At 50.2% G+C, this 17,665-nt stretch overlaps 8 protein-coding genes across 8 annotated transcripts; 1 reads left to right on the forward strand and 7 right to left on the reverse strand.

Moving 5' to 3' along the window:
- Nucleotides 1–781: 781 nt before the first annotated feature.
- Nucleotides 782–1,804, reverse strand: ASPWEDRAFT_233801 (uncharacterized protein). The gene is made up of 2 exons (XM_040832473.1): nucleotides 1,562–1,804; nucleotides 782–1,511 (listed from the first exon to the last, which is right to left on the reverse strand). Exons 1-2 carry the CDS (start codon nucleotides 1,692–1,694, stop codon nucleotides 922–924), a joined length of 723 nt encoding a protein of 240 aa, XP_040694455.1. The 5' UTR covers nucleotides 1,695–1,804; the 3' UTR covers nucleotides 782–921.
- A 177-nt stretch (nucleotides 1,805–1,981) lies between these two features.
- ASPWEDRAFT_101063 (WD repeat protein) lies at nucleotides 1,982–3,481 on the forward strand (the record flags this gene model as incomplete). The annotated part of the gene is made up of 2 exons (XM_040827355.1): nucleotides 1,982–2,241; nucleotides 2,290–3,481. The coding sequence occupies 2 exons, from the start codon at nucleotides 1,982–1,984 to the stop codon at nucleotides 3,479–3,481; spliced, it is 1,452 nt and encodes a 483-aa protein (XP_040694456.1).
- Nucleotides 3,482–3,577: 96 nt separating this feature from the next.
- ASPWEDRAFT_22929 (uncharacterized protein) lies at nucleotides 3,578–4,009 on the reverse strand (the record flags this gene model as incomplete). The annotated part of the gene is made up of 1 exon (XM_040832414.1): nucleotides 3,578–4,009. The coding sequence occupies one exon, from the start codon at nucleotides 4,007–4,009 to the stop codon at nucleotides 3,578–3,580; it is 432 nt and encodes a 143-aa protein (XP_040694457.1).
- Nucleotides 4,010–4,763: 754 nt separating this feature from the next.
- Nucleotides 4,764–7,604, reverse strand: CweA (putative GPI anchored protein; the record flags this gene model as incomplete). Its single annotated transcript, XM_040830064.1, has 1 exon — nucleotides 4,764–7,604. The coding sequence occupies one exon, from the start codon at nucleotides 7,602–7,604 to the stop codon at nucleotides 4,764–4,766; it is 2,841 nt and encodes a 946-aa protein (XP_040694458.1).
- A 1,775-nt stretch (nucleotides 7,605–9,379) lies between these two features.
- Nucleotides 9,380–9,727, reverse strand: ASPWEDRAFT_166843 (uncharacterized protein; the record flags this gene model as incomplete). The annotated part of the gene is made up of 1 exon (XM_040830065.1): nucleotides 9,380–9,727. One exon carries the CDS (start codon nucleotides 9,725–9,727, stop codon nucleotides 9,380–9,382), a length of 348 nt encoding a protein of 115 aa, XP_040694459.1.
- An 846-nt stretch (nucleotides 9,728–10,573) lies between these two features.
- Nucleotides 10,574–11,140, reverse strand: ASPWEDRAFT_22932 (uncharacterized protein; the record flags this gene model as incomplete). Its single annotated transcript, XM_040832415.1, has 1 exon — nucleotides 10,574–11,140. One exon carries the CDS (start codon nucleotides 11,138–11,140, stop codon nucleotides 10,574–10,576), a length of 567 nt encoding a protein of 188 aa, XP_040694460.1.
- A 1,530-nt stretch (nucleotides 11,141–12,670) lies between these two features.
- ASPWEDRAFT_34259 (uncharacterized protein) lies at nucleotides 12,671–13,083 on the reverse strand (the record flags this gene model as incomplete). The annotated part of the gene is made up of 2 exons (XM_040833958.1): nucleotides 12,875–13,083; nucleotides 12,671–12,790 (listed from the first exon to the last, which is right to left on the reverse strand). A coding segment is annotated over exon 1 (160 nt), but the record flags the coding sequence as incomplete, so codon positions are not given.
- Nucleotides 13,084–14,566: 1,483 nt separating this feature from the next.
- On the reverse strand, nucleotides 14,567–16,416 carry tpcE (Zn(II)2Cys6 domain-containing transcription factor tpcE). Its single transcript, XM_040833959.1, has one exon. The coding sequence runs from the start codon at nucleotides 16,117–16,119 to the stop codon at nucleotides 14,806–14,808; it is 1,314 nt and encodes a 437-aa protein (XP_040694462.1). The 5' UTR covers nucleotides 16,120–16,416; the 3' UTR covers nucleotides 14,567–14,805.
- Between the last annotated feature and the right edge of the window lie 1,249 nt (nucleotides 16,417–17,665).

Below are 17,665 nucleotides of genomic sequence, written 5' to 3' on the forward strand. Positions count from 1 at the left end.
ATCCGGATAATCTTCCACGAAACCTGACCAGAGAATCTTATCATTTAATGCATGATACCCTTGAGCTTGTGCGGCTAAACAGGGACCGGCAAAGATAGCGCAGTTCACACATTTTTCTATCAAGATGGATGATTATTTTGGGAGGATTCGACTTGGAGCCACAATTAAGCCTAGATACCCATACTGTGGCTCTTTTTATTCCACGAACAGCTAGTTGCCAAGGACGCCTCACTCACGAGAGTGATGGGTATAATCGTGTTCAGGCTAATTGATTGCTGGTAAGCTCCGATGGTCAAAATAAGAGAGCCGTGAAACCAACGAAAATCCGGGGTTAAAAATTGCAGGGATCGTTTACTGGGAGGTCTAGTCCCTCTCCGCCCGTTCCAACAGAAGTTGCGAGTATTCTGGCCATGGCCAAGGCCCTAATTTGCGCCTCTTTAAACAAATGTCGGATTACGACTAGGATGTGACAACAGTATATTGGTCGGGAATAAGGGTGTGCCAAGTCAGTGAGATGACCACGCGGACTGATGGAAGCTCAAGTTTCCAAGTCAAATGAAGTGTCGGTTGGAAGAATTGAGGGAAATCCTGAACCATTTCTCCTACTGGGCCGGTTAAAATGATTTTCTCGTTCCAATCCATGTAGACAGGCGTTATGCCGACATTAATCTGGCATGTGCTGTCTGCTATAAGGCTGCATGGACAGGATACACTGCCAGTAATTCCAGGGAAGCGTCTTGATCAAATAGGGTCATTCATTAGATAGTCGAATAATTTGATAACATAATAGTAGACGACAGAATCCAAGGCTATATTGGGAAACCACTCAATCAAGTTTATCGTAAAGAGTCGTCGGAATCATGGTTGAAATCCTTTAGGATACCCATCCAGCAAGAGGAGCTTGTGCTATGAACACGATATTCACGATCTCTCGTCTGGCTCCGTGTCCATGTCAGTAGCAGAAGCCTTGCGGGTCAGCTTGCGCTTTTTAGACCGCTTCTTCTTCTTCACCACACTGTCCAAATCATCTCCTGAGCTGGCCATAATAGCACTCTGAGCCGTGTTGGCCCTTTTACGACCCATGCGCATTCCTGTCCTCTGTGTCGGTTGAATCTCGTCATCTGAAATATCCTCTCCTTCAACGAGAACCAAGTCTCCAGTTTCACCCAGAGACTCCTTTGCCATCTCCTCTATCAGTATACCCATCGCAATCAATGCCGTTTCGTCCATGCTTTGATAATCATCCTGGCCCCCATCAATTGTTGCATGGTTGTAATAATCGGCCGAGTAAGCGTGAATCGCCTCCAACAGATCGGAGCTGGGGAGCGGGCGAGCGGGTGGAAGAGATTCGTGCGCGAAGTAAAAGTCGTTCTCCTCGAAGCGAGTCGGGGCATTTTGCCGACGAAACAGAACTTCTTCGGGACGAACAGCGCGGGCACTCGAGGACGCCGTATCTCGGTATTTCGAAGTGTAAGAGGCAGACGAGAGAAATCCATGAGCATTGACACGACCTATCATCATCAGTATTCGAGTCCAGAGAAACAAATCTTGGGCCACCAACCAGCTACGGCATCGTAGACATTGGCCTGTCGCTTCTGGCGTCTTATCGAGTTCTCATCCTCGACCTCATCTTGCTCGGACGGAGGTTGAACAAAGGAATTCTGGCTCAGTGCAAGGGATTTGCCGTAGGACATAGTCCTGGTATGACTGGGTTCACCCGCACGAGAGCATTAGGAAGCTCTCCGGCCACCCATTGACAGATATATTCAGTCAAGCTGGATGTTGTTGCTATCTTTTTCTGTGACTCGTCGACTGCAAAAAAAGTTGGATGACCCGGCCGAACCTTTCTCCGCCCCGCATCTGTCGATGATGCATTGGCGATCACTTCGAAGTCGCAACTTGCGCACCTCAACATCACAATTCACAAGGATCGTCAAGGTGACGCATGTTTATGGGTGGAGAATATTTGAATCCCTGATGAATGAATTCGTATCTTTTAAACAGGGCCCTCGGGTCCATCAGTCCGTCTACCTTCCATGTCGCCCAAACTACTCGGCTGGTACAACACCTTGAGCCAGCTCCTGGCATCCGATTCTCAAGTCGTAAAAAGGTCCACTCAACTGAAAGCCAACCACAAAATACATCGGAGGTTTTGGATGATGGTCATGCTCCTGACGACCAAATAATTGCCCATCCAGCGGGTGCTAACGTACTCGCAATTGATCAATATGATGGACGATTGTAAGCTCCTAGCTTTGAATCGTCATGGTCGCAACTAACACCCGACAGCATGGTTTCTGGTGGCGCCGATTCGTCTATTCGTCTTTGGGATTTGGAGACCAGAGGAGCTGAATTAAATCACATTCACGAACCCCGTGCATCTGTCATAAGAGCCTCACATGAGGACGCCCATACTCATGCCATTACCTCTGTCTCGATCTATCCCTTTGACCCAAGTCCGTCCACCATCTTGACAACGTCGCATGATGGCACGCTCAAGCTATCGGCCTTGGAACCAGATATAACACCCGTTCATACATTTAGGCTCGATTGCACACCGTACTCGCATTCGTTTTCTTCCCATCCTGGGTCAACCCTACTGATCGCAGTAGGTACGTCAGAGAAATCGGTTCGATTGCTAGACTTACGATCCGGTCTGTCTACACATGGTCTTCCAGGACATACCTCCTCGGTGCTTTCAGTATCATGGGCCCCACATCAGTCTCATATTCTGGCTTCCGCCTCTGCAGATAATCGGGTGATTCTTTTTGATGTCCGTCGAGGCGGTCACAATTCCGCCATCGCTACACTGGATATGGATGATGCTGTGGGATTGGTCCCTTCAGGTTCCGCTCCGGAATTGTACCAGAGCCGTCCGGCATTCTCTCGCCAAGCGCGAGCACACAATGGCGCAGTGACAGGCGTGCGATGGACCTCCAATGGCACACACTTGGTAACCGCTGGTCAAGACGCGCGGCTTCGGGTATGGGATGCATCCACGGGCGCAAATACTCTGGTACACTTTGGTCCACGAGTACGGAACAGTGTATCGTCGCACCTTGCAGAACGGGCGCCACTGATCGTGCCTCGGGGCGCAATGATACCTGGTCATGAGACACTCCTGTGGCCTAATTTCAACGAGAGAGATGACCGCGGGGAGATTTTCATGTTTGAGCTTCGCGAGGGAACCTTTGTCAAACGTCTCAGGGCACCTGGTCTCTTAATTGGGCGACAAGAATTCCGTGGACGATCCAGTGCACTGACTGCTGCGCGCATAAATGCTTTGGCCTGGCGCGGTAACGGCGCAGCCGGGGAAGGCATGGAGATGTTTTCTGCCCATGGCGATGGAACCATCCGCTCCTGGGTATCTCGAGAACCAGAAGGCGAACCCGATGAGGCAGAAGAAGCCGAACAGGCCGATCGGAAACGCAAACGAGATGCTTTAGATGAGATCTACCAAGGTTTCATGGGAGCACGATGAAATACAATTTAACCAGACCTCTTGCTTAGATTTTAGTCGACATCAAGAACAATAAATTTATTATACAATTGGAAAAGAAAACAATCTTATACCCAATCACTCATTCCTTGTCTCATGCTGCCCAATATACTCCCCCGAATCGCCATCCTCCTTCGCATACCGATCAAACGCACTCCGATTCAATTCCGCATGCTTAAAATCCCTCAAACTCCCCTTCGAGCCGGGATTATTCGCCCCAATCTGCGTCCTCTTCGACTCACTCTCCGCCGGTATCGAGTTTCCCGTTCCCGAGAGAACCTCGCCCGTAGCACCCATATCCCTAGTGCTCCGGGGCAAGTCTGTAGCGTTATCCGCGGCAAAGGCAGAAGTGGGCTCCGCGAGGCCCTGATTGTCGAACTGGGGGTCTTCGCTCTTTTGGTCCGGGCGCGGGACGGAGGGGATGGTTCTTTGGATACCGGCGTCGTTGGGCATGGTAGTGCCCGTGGCCATTTCGGAGAGGGTGCCGCCTTGGTGAGGGTCGATAGGCATTTTGATAGCTTGTTTGTGAGGATATGGGGGTAGATGATTGAGTGTTTGTAGAATAATTTCAGTAATCTGAATCTACAAACCTCGAGAACAGAAAAGAAGACATCTTATATACATAATTTAACAAGAATACATGGTTCACGAGCTGATGTCACGGCTCACAGTGCTGTGATGAGATAATGATATCAGGCGACGGAAACCTGGTTGGCGATGTCTGGAAAACAACAACACAATTCAAAAACTTGACCTGTAACAAAGGGAAACCATACAGTAGAACTTGATTTTATATGGAGCAATAGCTTTATGACACAATGGACTGGCTATCTTGGAGCTTTTTTGACAAGGTTTGGTCAAGGGGTGATTTCATGATGGCGATAGTGGACCCGGTTGTACGAAATCCGTGTTGCCACAGGACAGTTGCATTAGTGTTTAATTTGACGACCTCGGGCTGATGTAGGCAGACGGTAACAAAAAATTAATCAGAACGATCGCAGGGGATTGTAGTAGAAACTATTCAGACCGTGAACAGCGTGGGATCCAAAAGCTCAATTGCTAGAGGTAGTGTACGTCTAAAGTGAATCATCTACGAGTGAAATTGTTCTAGAATGCAAAAATTATAATTTCATAAGAGTACATGGCATTAAAGAGGCCCTTCCCTCCAAACGAGTGACTAGAAAACATGGATCACATAACGAAGGTATTGGTGATATGATAAAATGAATGACAGAAAGGCAGACTTGGAAGTAACATTACATCCTTACAGAGCAGCAGCAACAGCGACCAAACCGCAGAGGACAGAGACAATACCAGCTCCGGCAGTCAAGCGGGAAGCACCACCAGTGAAGGCAATGCCGTGGGAAGTCGAGTTCTTTGCGGAGTTGGGGGAGAAGTGCTTAGGCGATGCACCGCTGGGAAGTGCGTTGGGCGAGGGAGTGCTGTAAGGTGATTCTGAAGCGTAGATCTTGACAGAGCTAGCGGCAGAGGAGTATGGAACGTGCACAGGGATGACGGCGTAGGTAGATGCGTGCTTGACGGTCACGCTCGAGGTCAAGGGACCATGGGAGACGGACGCTGAGGGAGTGGTGGCATGCAGCTGGGGCTGGTGATGGATGACGGCGCTGGGTTCAGCCTGAGCGCTGCCGTGGAGGTGCTTCGATGTCGTGGGCGACGACGATGACTGAGCGCTGTGGTAGAGGGATGGCTGTGGGCTTGCGTAGGCCGACTGGGGCTGGTGATACAGCGCTGACGACGATGCAGCTTGTTGCGGGTCGTGGAACTTGCCAGTGGCAGTATGCTTGCCGGTGGTAGTAGGCTTGCCGGTGGTAGTAGGCTTGCTGGTGGCAGTAGGCTTGCTGGTGGTGGTAGCCTTGTCGGTCTGGAATTTGGTCTGGGTCACGGTGTGGACAATGTGCTTGACCTTTGTGGAACAGGCTTCACCATCCTCCTGGTCCTCATTGCTCATGACAGCAGGCGGGTGCTGGACAGTAGAGTGCTCCGACTCAGGGGCATGCTCGGGTTCGTGGTGGTTCTTGGGCTTGGGCTCATATTGATCAGGCTTAGTCTCGTAGTGGTCAGGCTTGGGCTTTCCTTCGGGGTGAGGCGGAGGGACCACGTCATAGTGGGGGACTGTTGCTTTGACAGAGTGGTCATCGTTGTGCTTGCTCTTCACATCCGAATCGTACTCATTTTCATAAGATTGAGCATAGACGTTGCCAGGTTCATCACCAGAGGGGCCGCCAATAACGTCCGAATCGCCGCCAGGCTGACGCAGGGCACGCTTGGGACCAGGTCCGCCAGGGAAACCGCCGTGAGGGCCGGGGCCACCCCAGTGAGGGTGGTGAGGCTTAGGGTGGGGGTGGTCCCAGTGCTCTTTCACATCCACGGAGTGGTCGTCCTTGTACCAATCCTTGACACTGGAGGAGTAGTCACCCTTGATCGGGATAGCAGCGACATTGCCCTCATCATCACCGGATGGTCCACCGATCACGGTAGTGTCATGGGGCTTCTCCTTCTCGGGGAAGCCACGGGCATGGTAAGGCTTCTTTGAATCAGGGTGTGGCTTCTTGGGACCGGGGTGGGGTCCTTTGGGTCCAGGGTGTCCGTGAGGTGGAGGAGGTCCGGGGTGGAAAGCGGGGTGAGGCCACCACGGCTCGTGCTCGTGCTCGATATCAACGGAGTGATCATCCTTGTACGAGTCCTTGACATCGGAAGAGTATTCACCCTTAATAGGGATGGCAGCAACATTGCCCTCGTCATCGCCAGACGGTCCGTCAATGAGAGTAGCATCGGGGTGCTCGTGCTTCTCGGGGACGCCACGGGCATAGTGCGGCTTCTTGCCATCAGGATGAGGGCCCTTGGGTCCAGGGTGGCCGTGAGGCTTAGGTCCGTGGGGTGGTCCAGGCCAGAATTCTGGGTGAGGCCACCAGGGCTCATGTTCGTGCTTGACGTCTACAGAGTGGTCATCCTTGTACCAATCCTTCACGCTGGACGAGTAATCACCCTCGATGGGAATAGCAGCGGCGTTTCCACCATCGTCGCCGGAAGGACCACCGATGATGGTGTCCTCGTGAGGCGGAGGCCCACCGCGAGCCCAGTGGTGGTGCGGTGCGTGAGGGTGAGGCCACCATGGCTCGTGCTCATGCTTCACATCGACAGAGTGATCATCCTTATACCAGTCCTTGACGCTGCTGTCGTAGCTAGCGGTAATCGGGATGGCAGCAACATTTCCACCATCGTCACCGGATGGGCCTCCAATGACGGTATCCTCGTGAGGGGGGCCACCGCGAGCCCAGTGATGCTTAGACGGTGGGCCAGGGTGAGGACCTTTGCCTTTGGGGCCGGGATGAGGTCCCTTGGGTCCGGGGTGGAAGGGAGGACGAGCCCAAGGCTCATATTCGTGCTTGACATCGACGGAGTGGTCGTCTTTGTACCAGTCTTTCACATCACTGGAGTAGCTGTCGGTGATTGGGATTGCCGCAGTGTTACCACCGTCATCTCCAGAGGGACCACCGATAATGGTGTCCCCGTGGGGCGGCTTGGGCTCACCACGAGACCAATGGTGGTGAGGCGGTCCAGGGTGGAAAGGAGGACGAGGCCAAGGCTCGTGCTCATGCTTGATGTCGACATGGTGGTCGTCCTTGTACGAATCCTTCACGCTTGAGGAGTAGCTGTTCTCAATGGGAATGGCGGCAGCTTGACCGTGGTCATCGCCAGATGGGCCACCGATCACCTCACTGTGGCCTGGCTTCTTAGGACCAGAAGGACCACCGATCAGAGTGGTATCTTCGTGGGCAGGAACGCCACGAGCATGATGGGGGAATCCGCCGTGCGGTCCAGGTCCACCGTAGCCGTGGCCAGGGTGGACACCATGCGGAGGACCGGGGTGAGGGTGATGCGGAGGAGGCGGCGGGGGAAACTTGTTCTCGATGTGGACATCGTGGTTGTCCTTGTTCCATTCCTGGACGGTGCTCGAGTACGAGTCGTGGATAGGGTAAGCGACTCCATCAGGGCCATCGTTGCCAGTCGGGCCTCCGATGACCTGGGCCTTCGCAACGGCCGCCAGAACCGCGATGGGGATACCTCCGTGCAAACCCTTCATCTTGCTGGTTCGGGATTGATTATGATAGAAAATGCAACTAAGACAGATTAAAGAGCGGCTTGATTCAAGAGCGCGAACAGGGAAGGGCAAAAAGAGAATGGAGACAAAAAGAAAGACAGCGGTTCCCAATACCGGTGATGCTTGATGGATGGAATCAAAACTCAGATCGGCCGGACATTGACAAACCTTTTATCGCCATCAGGAACTCGCTAGAGACTCTCCCATTGGGATTGGAATGCCAGGAGACCATTGTCCAGCGAAACAAACAAAGACCAGCCAGGAGACTGTTTCCACCGAGAGAATGCCCTGAGGAATGGGTGAAATAACGACATGGAGACCAGAATCAAGGTCCACGGTAGGATGGAACCAGCACGGCCCTCGCGATGGGATCTCGCAACATTCCATGGTGTCCTAGCAAGGTATAGATCCCAGGGATCGGTATGGAGCACGTTCAGCGACGGCGAGGAGAATCCCTTGGATGGACCACCACTACGCCCCTACAAAGGGGATCAACATGCTGAACCGGTATTGATGAATTTAAAATCCGTTGACAAGTTGCCATTGGCATCGCATCGCCCATTGAACGAGGTGGAATTGCCTGAAGTCGTCATGTGAAGGAGGCAGAACTTGTTTCCAGTGAGGCCATCTCTGGTGACGGTGAGTGCGACAGCGACAGCAACACCAAGCACGACACATAGAGCAGAATTACAAAATTGACAGGCATGTGTAGCAGTGAACAGAACTTGCATTGCACCTGTAGTTGCTAGACAGCGACAGCCTTAATCCAAAATACAGAATACGAGGTAAACAAGACATAGCTTGGTTCAATTCAACATTCATTCAATTCATCATTCGAATCGTTTTGAATCAATCATACGAAAATCTGCAGTTGCAGGCATCCACACACAAACCACGAGTCACCGCCTCGCAGCCCATGCTGGATTTAAAATTGGAGATGTATCCCGTCATCGACATTCCCCCCTCATCGCCCTCACTGAAGAGGACCCAACGAGAGGCAAACTTCCTATCAAGGAATGCATTCTTCTCCAGAGCCGGACGATCCCCGGAGGGATCGAAGGCAACACATCACCGTGGGATAAAAAACTGGGTGACGGTCGTGGCAGGCTCTGTTTACTTTTGATCTGGAGAAGAAAAGAAAAAATAAGTCAAAGATCGGCGAGCGAGAAGGGTTTTTATAGCAGTGTCACGGGTTGTGCGTCACGTGGGAGGGGGCCGATGTTGTTCCGTAGCCAGGCAGTCAGGCAGGAAGAGAGCACAATAGAACAGAGTAGAATGTCCACAGTCGATATAATCGATATAGACGTCTGTAAATTCATCTGATAGTAATTCCAATTTATGTATTTTATCGAAAATAAAACATGCCATGTTAGAGCCATGTTAGACAGTGCAATACTTGTTGGTGTACAGGGTCCTGCACGCACGAAACCGATATCAAAGTCAATATATATTTCTTCTCCGAACATGCTTGCTACATCACAACAATACCACCCAGCCAGTTCTCTTAATAGCAACCATTCAAATCAATAATTAGCACAAAAGATATATATTTTCAATCACTGCTTCCAATTATACAGCCATATCAAATACTCTGACAAATATCACTACTCTTGGATGCGACTGCGACTCTATTGACATGGATGTCTATAAACCCCACCATCTAACAAACTCCTTAACCAAAGACCGAAACAACCAACGAATAATAAAAACATCATACACATCATACAACATAAACATAAACATAAAGCACACATCAATCACCACTCCCAACTCCCCGGCATCCGTCTCTCCTTCTCCTCTTCCTCCTCCCCCTTATCCATCTTGTTATCCGCATTCGCATTCGCATCCTTATCCTTATCCTTATCCTCCACTGCCCCATCCCCCCACCGCTCCCTCCAACACGCCAATTCTTCCTTCCACAAATCGTTCACGCAGGGATCGCATGAACTCCCACAGCAATCGCCCAGCGCAGGCGGCGGGGGCGGATCATTGTATGCTCGATCTGCGGCCCGGAGGAGCTGCTTGGTGCGCGTGGTGGTGAGGCGTTTTGCGTTTTTGATGCGCGGCACTTGGGCGGGTTCGTAGAGGGGTGTTGGGATGCTCATGGTTGTGCTTATGGAGGAGGGCTCATCGATGAGGCAATTGGATTGGATTGAGTCTGTTTTTGATTAGTAGCATCTTGGAAATGGATATTCTGCTGGTTTATTACTTCATGGCTTGTTCTTTTGCTTCTCCGGTTCTGTCCGGCATATCGTAGAGCCACGGAGGATCGGGAACAACAAAATCCCGCTTCGGATGTCAGTCTGCAGCTTCAGACTCAACTCAACTCAGCAGTTAGCTCAGTGCCGATGATGAGAATGCAGGCTAACATGACATTCCTATCACTACCAGACAATAGGTACAGCCGTGGAAAAATATTTTCAATCCTAAGCTAATATTATATATTACAGGAACCCCTGATGAACCCAAAACGAGTAGAGGGTCTTCGCTTCGAAATGATAACGCTGATCGACACGCTAGAATAAACAGAAAGCATGCCAGACAAGCACATACAGAGACCTGGATCACAAGTCGGTCTCAATGGGAATAGATAATGCGCCCGGTGGAGAGGTCATATACATCGGCGGGCGAAGCGTCTGCTGTCCACGCTTTCTGATTTCTGTACACGAAAGCTCCTGGCTGGAATGTACTGTTTTTTCGATTTCAGACATTGATGGATTTCCATGGGTGCGACGAGGAATAATATGCGGGACCTCCAAGGTCTCGGTCGCAATTGTCTGGGTCATAACGAAGAGAGCTCTGATCAGATGAGTCGTCCCGCGACAAGGTCTTCACAGGCTCGTCGAACGTATAGGAGAGATATAGAGAGATACAAGGTGAGGAAAGACTCGGACTGTTGAAAAGACGGTCAGCATGGATGGATTTGATATTGCGCATTGCCCTTCACCCACCTATTTATTCATCGACGATTTTTGATACCGCGATTTCCACACTCCCCCGCCCACTGCAGCAGTAATCCCAAGCGCAATGGCGATCATGGTTCCGACAATGAGGACGGCAATGACCAGCTTGACCGCCAGGCGTTGTTTCTTGTTCAATGATCGCAGACAGCCTCCTTTCTTCTTCTTTTCCGCCCACAACTTGGATTGCCGCTTTTTACCAATGTCAACCGAGGGATCATGCGACGGGATCTGACCGCTCTCCGGGTCGTTCAAGCTGTAACCATCGCGATTCGAATGCTTTGCCTCGACGGTTAGTTGTTGAACGGAGACGTTGGATGTGGCATGTCGGTAAAAGGGAGAGTATGGTTTCGCGCCCACCGAAGGGTCGTATTCTTGATTCGAAGACATCTGGGTCAGAGCCGGCGATGGCAAGGAAGGCTCCAGATCGCTCCTCGAGGACGCCGGGCGCTTTTCATCTCCACTCAACAAAGCCGTTGTTGGCTGGGTGCCACCTATCGTAAGTCCGGCAGTCATCTCGTGGTCTGCTTCTGGGCGCGTTTGTAAACCGAAAGCCATGAAGGTATATGGATGCTAGGATAATGTGGTTGTTTAAAAGCGGCCAGTGAGACCTTGAGGCTGTACACACACAAGGCAGACCGTAAATAAGGCGATAAGATAAAAAATGGCTGAAAATTGAGCCAAACCAGCGGTCGAAATAAGGATGTTTTGTTTTTTTTTTTTTTTCTCTCTTCTCCTTGTCAGAAGCAGAAAGCGTCAAGTCACTTCTTTCAATTCGTCTGCCTTGTCTCCGCTGTCTCTTTCTCTCTCTCTTTTTTTCTTTCTTTATTATTATTATTATTTTCTGCTCTCCCCACAGTCTCCTGGGAAAGGGGGTGTTTTGGTGGCGGCTTCCCCCCCAAAGGCGCTTTGGGCCTTTTGTTTGACCCGCCGAGCTCAGACCAGGAAAGATACGCAGACGAAGGAGCAGAAAAGAAGGAGAGACACACAAAAAAGAAGTCGTTCAATAATCCCAAAGTCTCAACGGCGACTATCCAGCGACGGATCTTCGATGGTGAGGAATTCAAGCCGTCAGGAGGTGAGACTTTGTCGCTCTGTGCATTGGAAACTGCATTCCGAGTCAAAATGAAATAATAAAGCTATTCTGTTCCCCTCTTTTTATTTTAAAATAATCAAATCCATCTGCATCAGAGACAAACCGTCCATCCCACCCCTTTTTTGTTTTCAGACAATAGTCGTTCAGATTGATTGTCAATTATTACCCTGGTGACAAGAGATCGGAATCCGTCCCACACTCTCTGTCCGGATACATACATGGCGCGTGGCGCATGGCGCATGGCGCATGGCTTCTCAGACATTTTTCATTCTCGTCCGGTTTCTCTGATTTCTCCTTGATCGAAACCATCTACTATCTCCTCTAGACCAAGGTTGAGATTACTAGTAGATTAGTTTAAGCTGTGCATGAATCCGTTGGTAGTAGCGTGAAGCTGGATTCTTAGTGCCTTCTAGTATCTGGATGATTCGTGGCGGATGGACAGTCGATCGTCCGAGTTCATTATCAGGAGTTGATGAATACGTACTCTCTTTTTTTTTTTTTTTTTTTTTCTTTCGTTCTTTATTTAAATGTACGGGCAATTTAGCTGATAACAATTGATCCATCAACACATGGTGTCCTTGTCTACATATGACAGGTCCATGGCGATCTCGGTGCTAAGGGGAATATAGCCTATGCTCCGTGTTCCAGGTAAATTGCCCGTTCTGCATGCGTATTTTCCAAAGAGTCTGAAGATACCACATCATTATTATACCATATCTCGAATTTATATTTATCTTATTAGCAATGGCTATCATTCTGGAAGATTTCAGACTAATACTGCGAAGAAAACCGTTGAACCAGACTCACACTGTCCTGCACTATGCACGGAGCCGATGAAACTGTCTAACCATCCATCCACCTGTTCTACCTGACAAGCTTAGTTCAAAAACACCGTGTAGCACAGACTGTCGTACAGGTCGCACCCGTACACTGAAACCGCTCCTCAACATCAAGTGACCGCTGCAAGGGATATACCAACGGTTTCTTATCTGGGGGTCTAGAAGCACGCTGCATATAGAACACTGTAGGGTTCTAGTGAGGGGTAATTGTGGCGTTGTATGTACTGTACTCTGTACTCTGTATGGTGCTACTTGGCTGGGTGTTTGGTGTTACTGTAGTTGTGTAAGCATATTGATCAAGCATGCAAGCACATCATGCCTAGATGGTTATATTTAGCCAATACACTGAGCACTCACCGTCAAATCAAGCTAAAGTCAGCATCAGAAACCTCCCATCAGACATAAAAACCCCATCCACAGCTATATCAGTCGTATTCGTATAACTCGCCGCACCCAAATAAACATACATACGCCCCACCAAGCTCAACTCCTGCACCTCCACAAGATGCAAAAACCCACCATAGTCCATACTATCTCAGCCCGACTCCCAATCCGGCTGCTGTGGCACCAACCACTCAGTGTGTTCGGCTGTATTGACCAAACCCGGCCATAAATACGCCGTTGACGCGGATGTCCATTCCAGCGCGAGGGTATGGGTTGGGATGGGTCATGCTGCGCACGCCGGCTCTGGATGCGCCATAAGGGGTGGATGGGGACGCGCTGGGCCTGTGTGGGTTCAGCTTGGTTCGGTCCGTGGCCGGCCCCTCACCCCCCTCTTTCTCCTTGATAGCATTCCAGTGGGTGGATGGGAGGTATCTGTCCGACGGGGTGGACTGGACTGGACCCAGACTCGTCATGTTGGGATAGTAGGAGGCTAGAAGATGATTGCGCCTTTGAGCCCGGGTTTGATAAATGCCCGAGCGGCTTGACTGGTCGTGTAGACGCCCTGGAGAGCTAGTAGCGCTACTACCTAGCACTTCCCTCACGTGCAAATAGATAGATAGACGCACATCAACGGAGAATAACGCTCATCTCCTGCGTAAACTCTACCGCCGATGTATCACGTATGGTTCGTTGCGCCCCGCATTCACGACCATCCCATGAATCGCGCCAGCCTCTTGGACGATCTGGTCCACCGCAGCGGCAATGCTCGATTCCTGCGCGACATTGGCCGTGAGGACAAAGAGTTGGTTGGGGGTAACGATCAGAGAGGGCACGCAAGCACGCCGCCTGCTTCGTTAATAGCGATGGAGTACCTAGACTCTCGATGCGCGCGCGCCGTTGACGAGACAGCATTCCGCGATTCTTAAACCGATGCCTCGGTTGGCGCTGGTGATGGTGACTCGGAGAATAACGCACTGGCGATCACTTTGCAATCGAGCGATACTCGCGTTCGATGAGTCTGTGCTGATGACATGATGAGTGACTTTGGATTGAATGACCGGATATAAAGGCAAGACCGAAGTACCGTTACCATATCTCCCTTGTACTAACCTGATAAGATGATCACGAATACTCCATAGTCCAGCCTGTATTCAATCAATCAAGTTGCACTCTAACCAAGTTGCTCGTCTCGGTGACTGACCATACTCGTCTCGAGGCTATAGAGAAAACAATCACATGACAGTAAACAAAACAAACAAACCAAACATCAACTCTAAACAGACGTCGACATGTGTGTATGACTGCAAACATCCATGTGGATTATTGCAGACGTAATCTCTTATCGAGATTAGAAATCAGGCTGGGCGATTCCAAATCCCACTCCTCGTGGGAAAGGATACAAGCGCCAGACAACAGGACTGGTCATAATTTCAGAAGAGCATGTCTGTTGTCTGCGAGGAATGAACTCAAAGGTACCAGAAAGCCGATCGTATCGTTTATATTTGGCTTGCTGAGTAGAGTGGCTGGCGTCGGTTGATATACCTGCAGCGCTCTGGACCGTGAGAAAAAGTACGAGTACAGGGATCTAGTCAAGACCGAAAGATAATCGTATACGAGATAAAAAGGACATTAGCTGACATCAGAAAGGGGAGAAAATGACAGAAATTGCTGTTGATTGATATTGCTTCACTGCGTCTATCCCTGCCAGTTCATCGTAGAATGGCGGACATGTTGGGTTTATATTTTATGTAAAGAAAAAAAAAAGAAAAAAGTGCTGCCCTAGGCAGTATGTACATCTATGAAAGGAAAATCGACCGTGGAACTCGTAGACCTCAACGCCTGCCCTTGTCTGGGCGGGAAAAGAGGAAACAAAAAAAAAAGAATGATGAAGAAGCGTGACCATATCACCCCTGGCTGAGAATGTCCACCGTCTCCGATGACAAGTTACGGAGACGATTGCGGAGGTCAACCTCAAACTGCTCCAATATGGAATTTGAAAAGGGAAACAAGCTCTCCGTATTCGAGAAGATGTCAAAGCTGTCGGACGAGGAGGATGAGGAATTCGGGGGTTCACCGTGTCCCCTGAGGGCTTTGAAGCGTTGGGACAGGATATTAATCACCCGCTGTATGCGGTGGAGTTTGCTGAGAACCTGCTGTGCAGCCATACGGCCCTGATCCTCGTCATCTACGCAGTAGTTATTATCCACCATAGTGGGAGACCGTCGTCCATGTTCGGGGTGGTGGTCAAGACCGGGCGTTTGCCGTACCACGGCGGCGTACCAGCCCAAGACTTTAAGAATGATAATCGACAGAATGGCGAGGAGATATCCGTCATGGGCGGATTGGTATTCGAGTATATCGCTAACCGCCTGGACAGTCTGTTCGTTGTCGTTGATGACGGATTGGATGGTCGGGGGGTGGTTCTCGAAACCCTGTCCCCTGGAAACATGGGATGTCGATGCTGGCGAGGGAAGTTGTTTTAGAAGATTAAGGGCACGACCCAGGAAGGAACCTGTTGGTCTTGAATCGAGCCCGCCGATGATGGACGGTCGTCTGCTGTCCAGTATTTCCTGGGGTAGTGCGGAGGAAGACGGGCGAGACTCGGGAAACACCGCAGTCTCCATGGACGAAGAGGCATTATCAGGCGTAAGAAGAGGGGTCGTCTTATCGAGATCAAGCAAGCTGCCAATCTGAGCCGGGTCGTTGAAATGGTAAGAATCAGGCAGATCGCTCGCATCGGGTATATCGACCACGGAGAACGGAATCGACGAAGCAGCCAGAAAGTCCTCAAAATGGCCATCGAACGTGGTAGGAGGGGTTGTCATCGTCTTCGACGGATCAACCAACGAAGGAGCATCCGAAAAGATATCCGGATAGCCCACCGACGGTGGTCGAGTAGACAACTGCAGCACACCGGGAGAAGCCAGCAAGTCATGGTCTGACGACGTCCTGCCGGAAACCGCATGCTGGGCGACTTGAGCAGGAAAAGAGACAGGCGGATTACTCGGCTGACGACTGCCTTGCTTGCGACCAGCTCGTTTGGTCTCGAAATAGCGACACGCGATGCCTCGTTTTGCGCAGCGAGCGCATGTTGGTTTCTCCTTGGTACATTTGATCTTGGACGCAGCACAGCTGTTGCAACTGTCACGGAGTTTAGGGCCTGCCAGCGCAATTCTGCGACGAGCTAGAGGAGCCAGGGAGGGTTGCAAGGTGGTCATGGGCGATGAGGAAGACGAGGGTGATGTTGAAGTTTACCCGTTGGTCTATCCAGAAGAGTGGTTGAAGAGGAGAGAGTTGACGATAATCGACGATATGGCGACATGATAGAGGGGCAAGAGGCATTATCAGATGGTAATAGAATAGGAGCTGCAGCCAGTGACAGCTGAGAAGAGGTTGGTAATGCTTTGTTTTGCTGTCAGCGGCAAGAGATTCAGTTGTGCTGACTGAGGAATAAGAAAAATGCTGCAAATGGAGTCACTTTCTGGGCTAATCAGAACATATCCAACCAAATTTTTATATAAGACTTCTATCTATCTGTCTCTATAGACTAGAGCATGTGTTCTCTGTACAGTATACAATATCTGCTGTACGGATCTAGAGTCAGAATGAATACGAACATGCTTATGTCCTGACTGCAAAACAGATATAATTAGTCTAAGAATGAGCTAATTATTATAAATTGACATAAACCAAGAGAATAAAACAATAGAAAGAGCAGCACAATGATATCTGCCTGTACCACCACAGCATGCAGCATAAAAGCACAACCGGCATAATTGGTCACTAAACATGGCTTAAGTTGCCACTATTGAATTCGCCCGCAGGTCAGCCATGATTGGCTGGATATGGCGATTAGGCATTCAATGGCCGCTAAATCATCTGTCAAACTGGCATAAACACGCCTAATGGAAGCAGCCCAATTGCCATTCTGCTGTTATCTGTGCTTTGTACATACACGCCCACTCCCCGAGATTTTATCTCGAGTCAGCAAGCTGTGTGAGGGTCAATCAGGGCAATCAAACCCCAGCCCCACTGTAGGTTACACGAGTGCTGTGACTATTGCTCTTTTGCAGCAGTTCATATTCATTCAATGGCTATAACATGCCAGTTTGGGAAGATAGTACCAAATACTTAAGCGTACTGTGCTAGTGTCTTCCAGATGCCAAGTAGCCCAGGAATCGTAGATCTCCAGATCTTCCAGGGCACTTGTTAGTTTGTATTTCTGACTGGCCCGGCACTTCAGCTGGCCAGGGTACTTCCATATCCGGATAGTCCCTGCTGCAGAGCAAGTCACGCATCCCAGGTGTCGCTCGGGCTCGAAAGGTGAGGGGAAGCTTGACTATTGATATTATATATTGCAGTCCCAACCGTCAAGTAATGATAAGACCGCCTATTGTTTATCGACTCGATCTAGTCTTCAATGACAAACAAACAATCACGATCTCGCCACTCTGATCTGGTCTCTTTTTGACTTGGTTTTGAGGGCGGGCTGGCTGACGGGCGCAGTCGTAATAATATATGGATATCCATGCCGAGCTAGAAGCTTCTTCACAATCGTTGATCAACGACAAATAATATGAGCTATCGGATTTTTGACACTTGGCACTCGACAGACAGCTTGGGTGTTCATGATCCACAACTACATCGGCATTTCGGCGTATACAGAGTCCAGCCAGACTGTTGGACCATCTCAGCGCATTGCTAGAGCAGGGAGCAGGGATGAGCGCCATCCCCGAAGCCCGGACGCCGACCCTGTTTATGTTG

This window comes from Aspergillus wentii (genome assembly GCF_001890725.1).
Source record: "Aspergillus wentii DTO 134E9 unplaced genomic scaffold ASPWEscaffold_1, whole genome shotgun sequence".
NCBI lineage: Eukaryota > Fungi > Ascomycota > Eurotiomycetes > Eurotiales > Aspergillaceae > Aspergillus > Aspergillus wentii.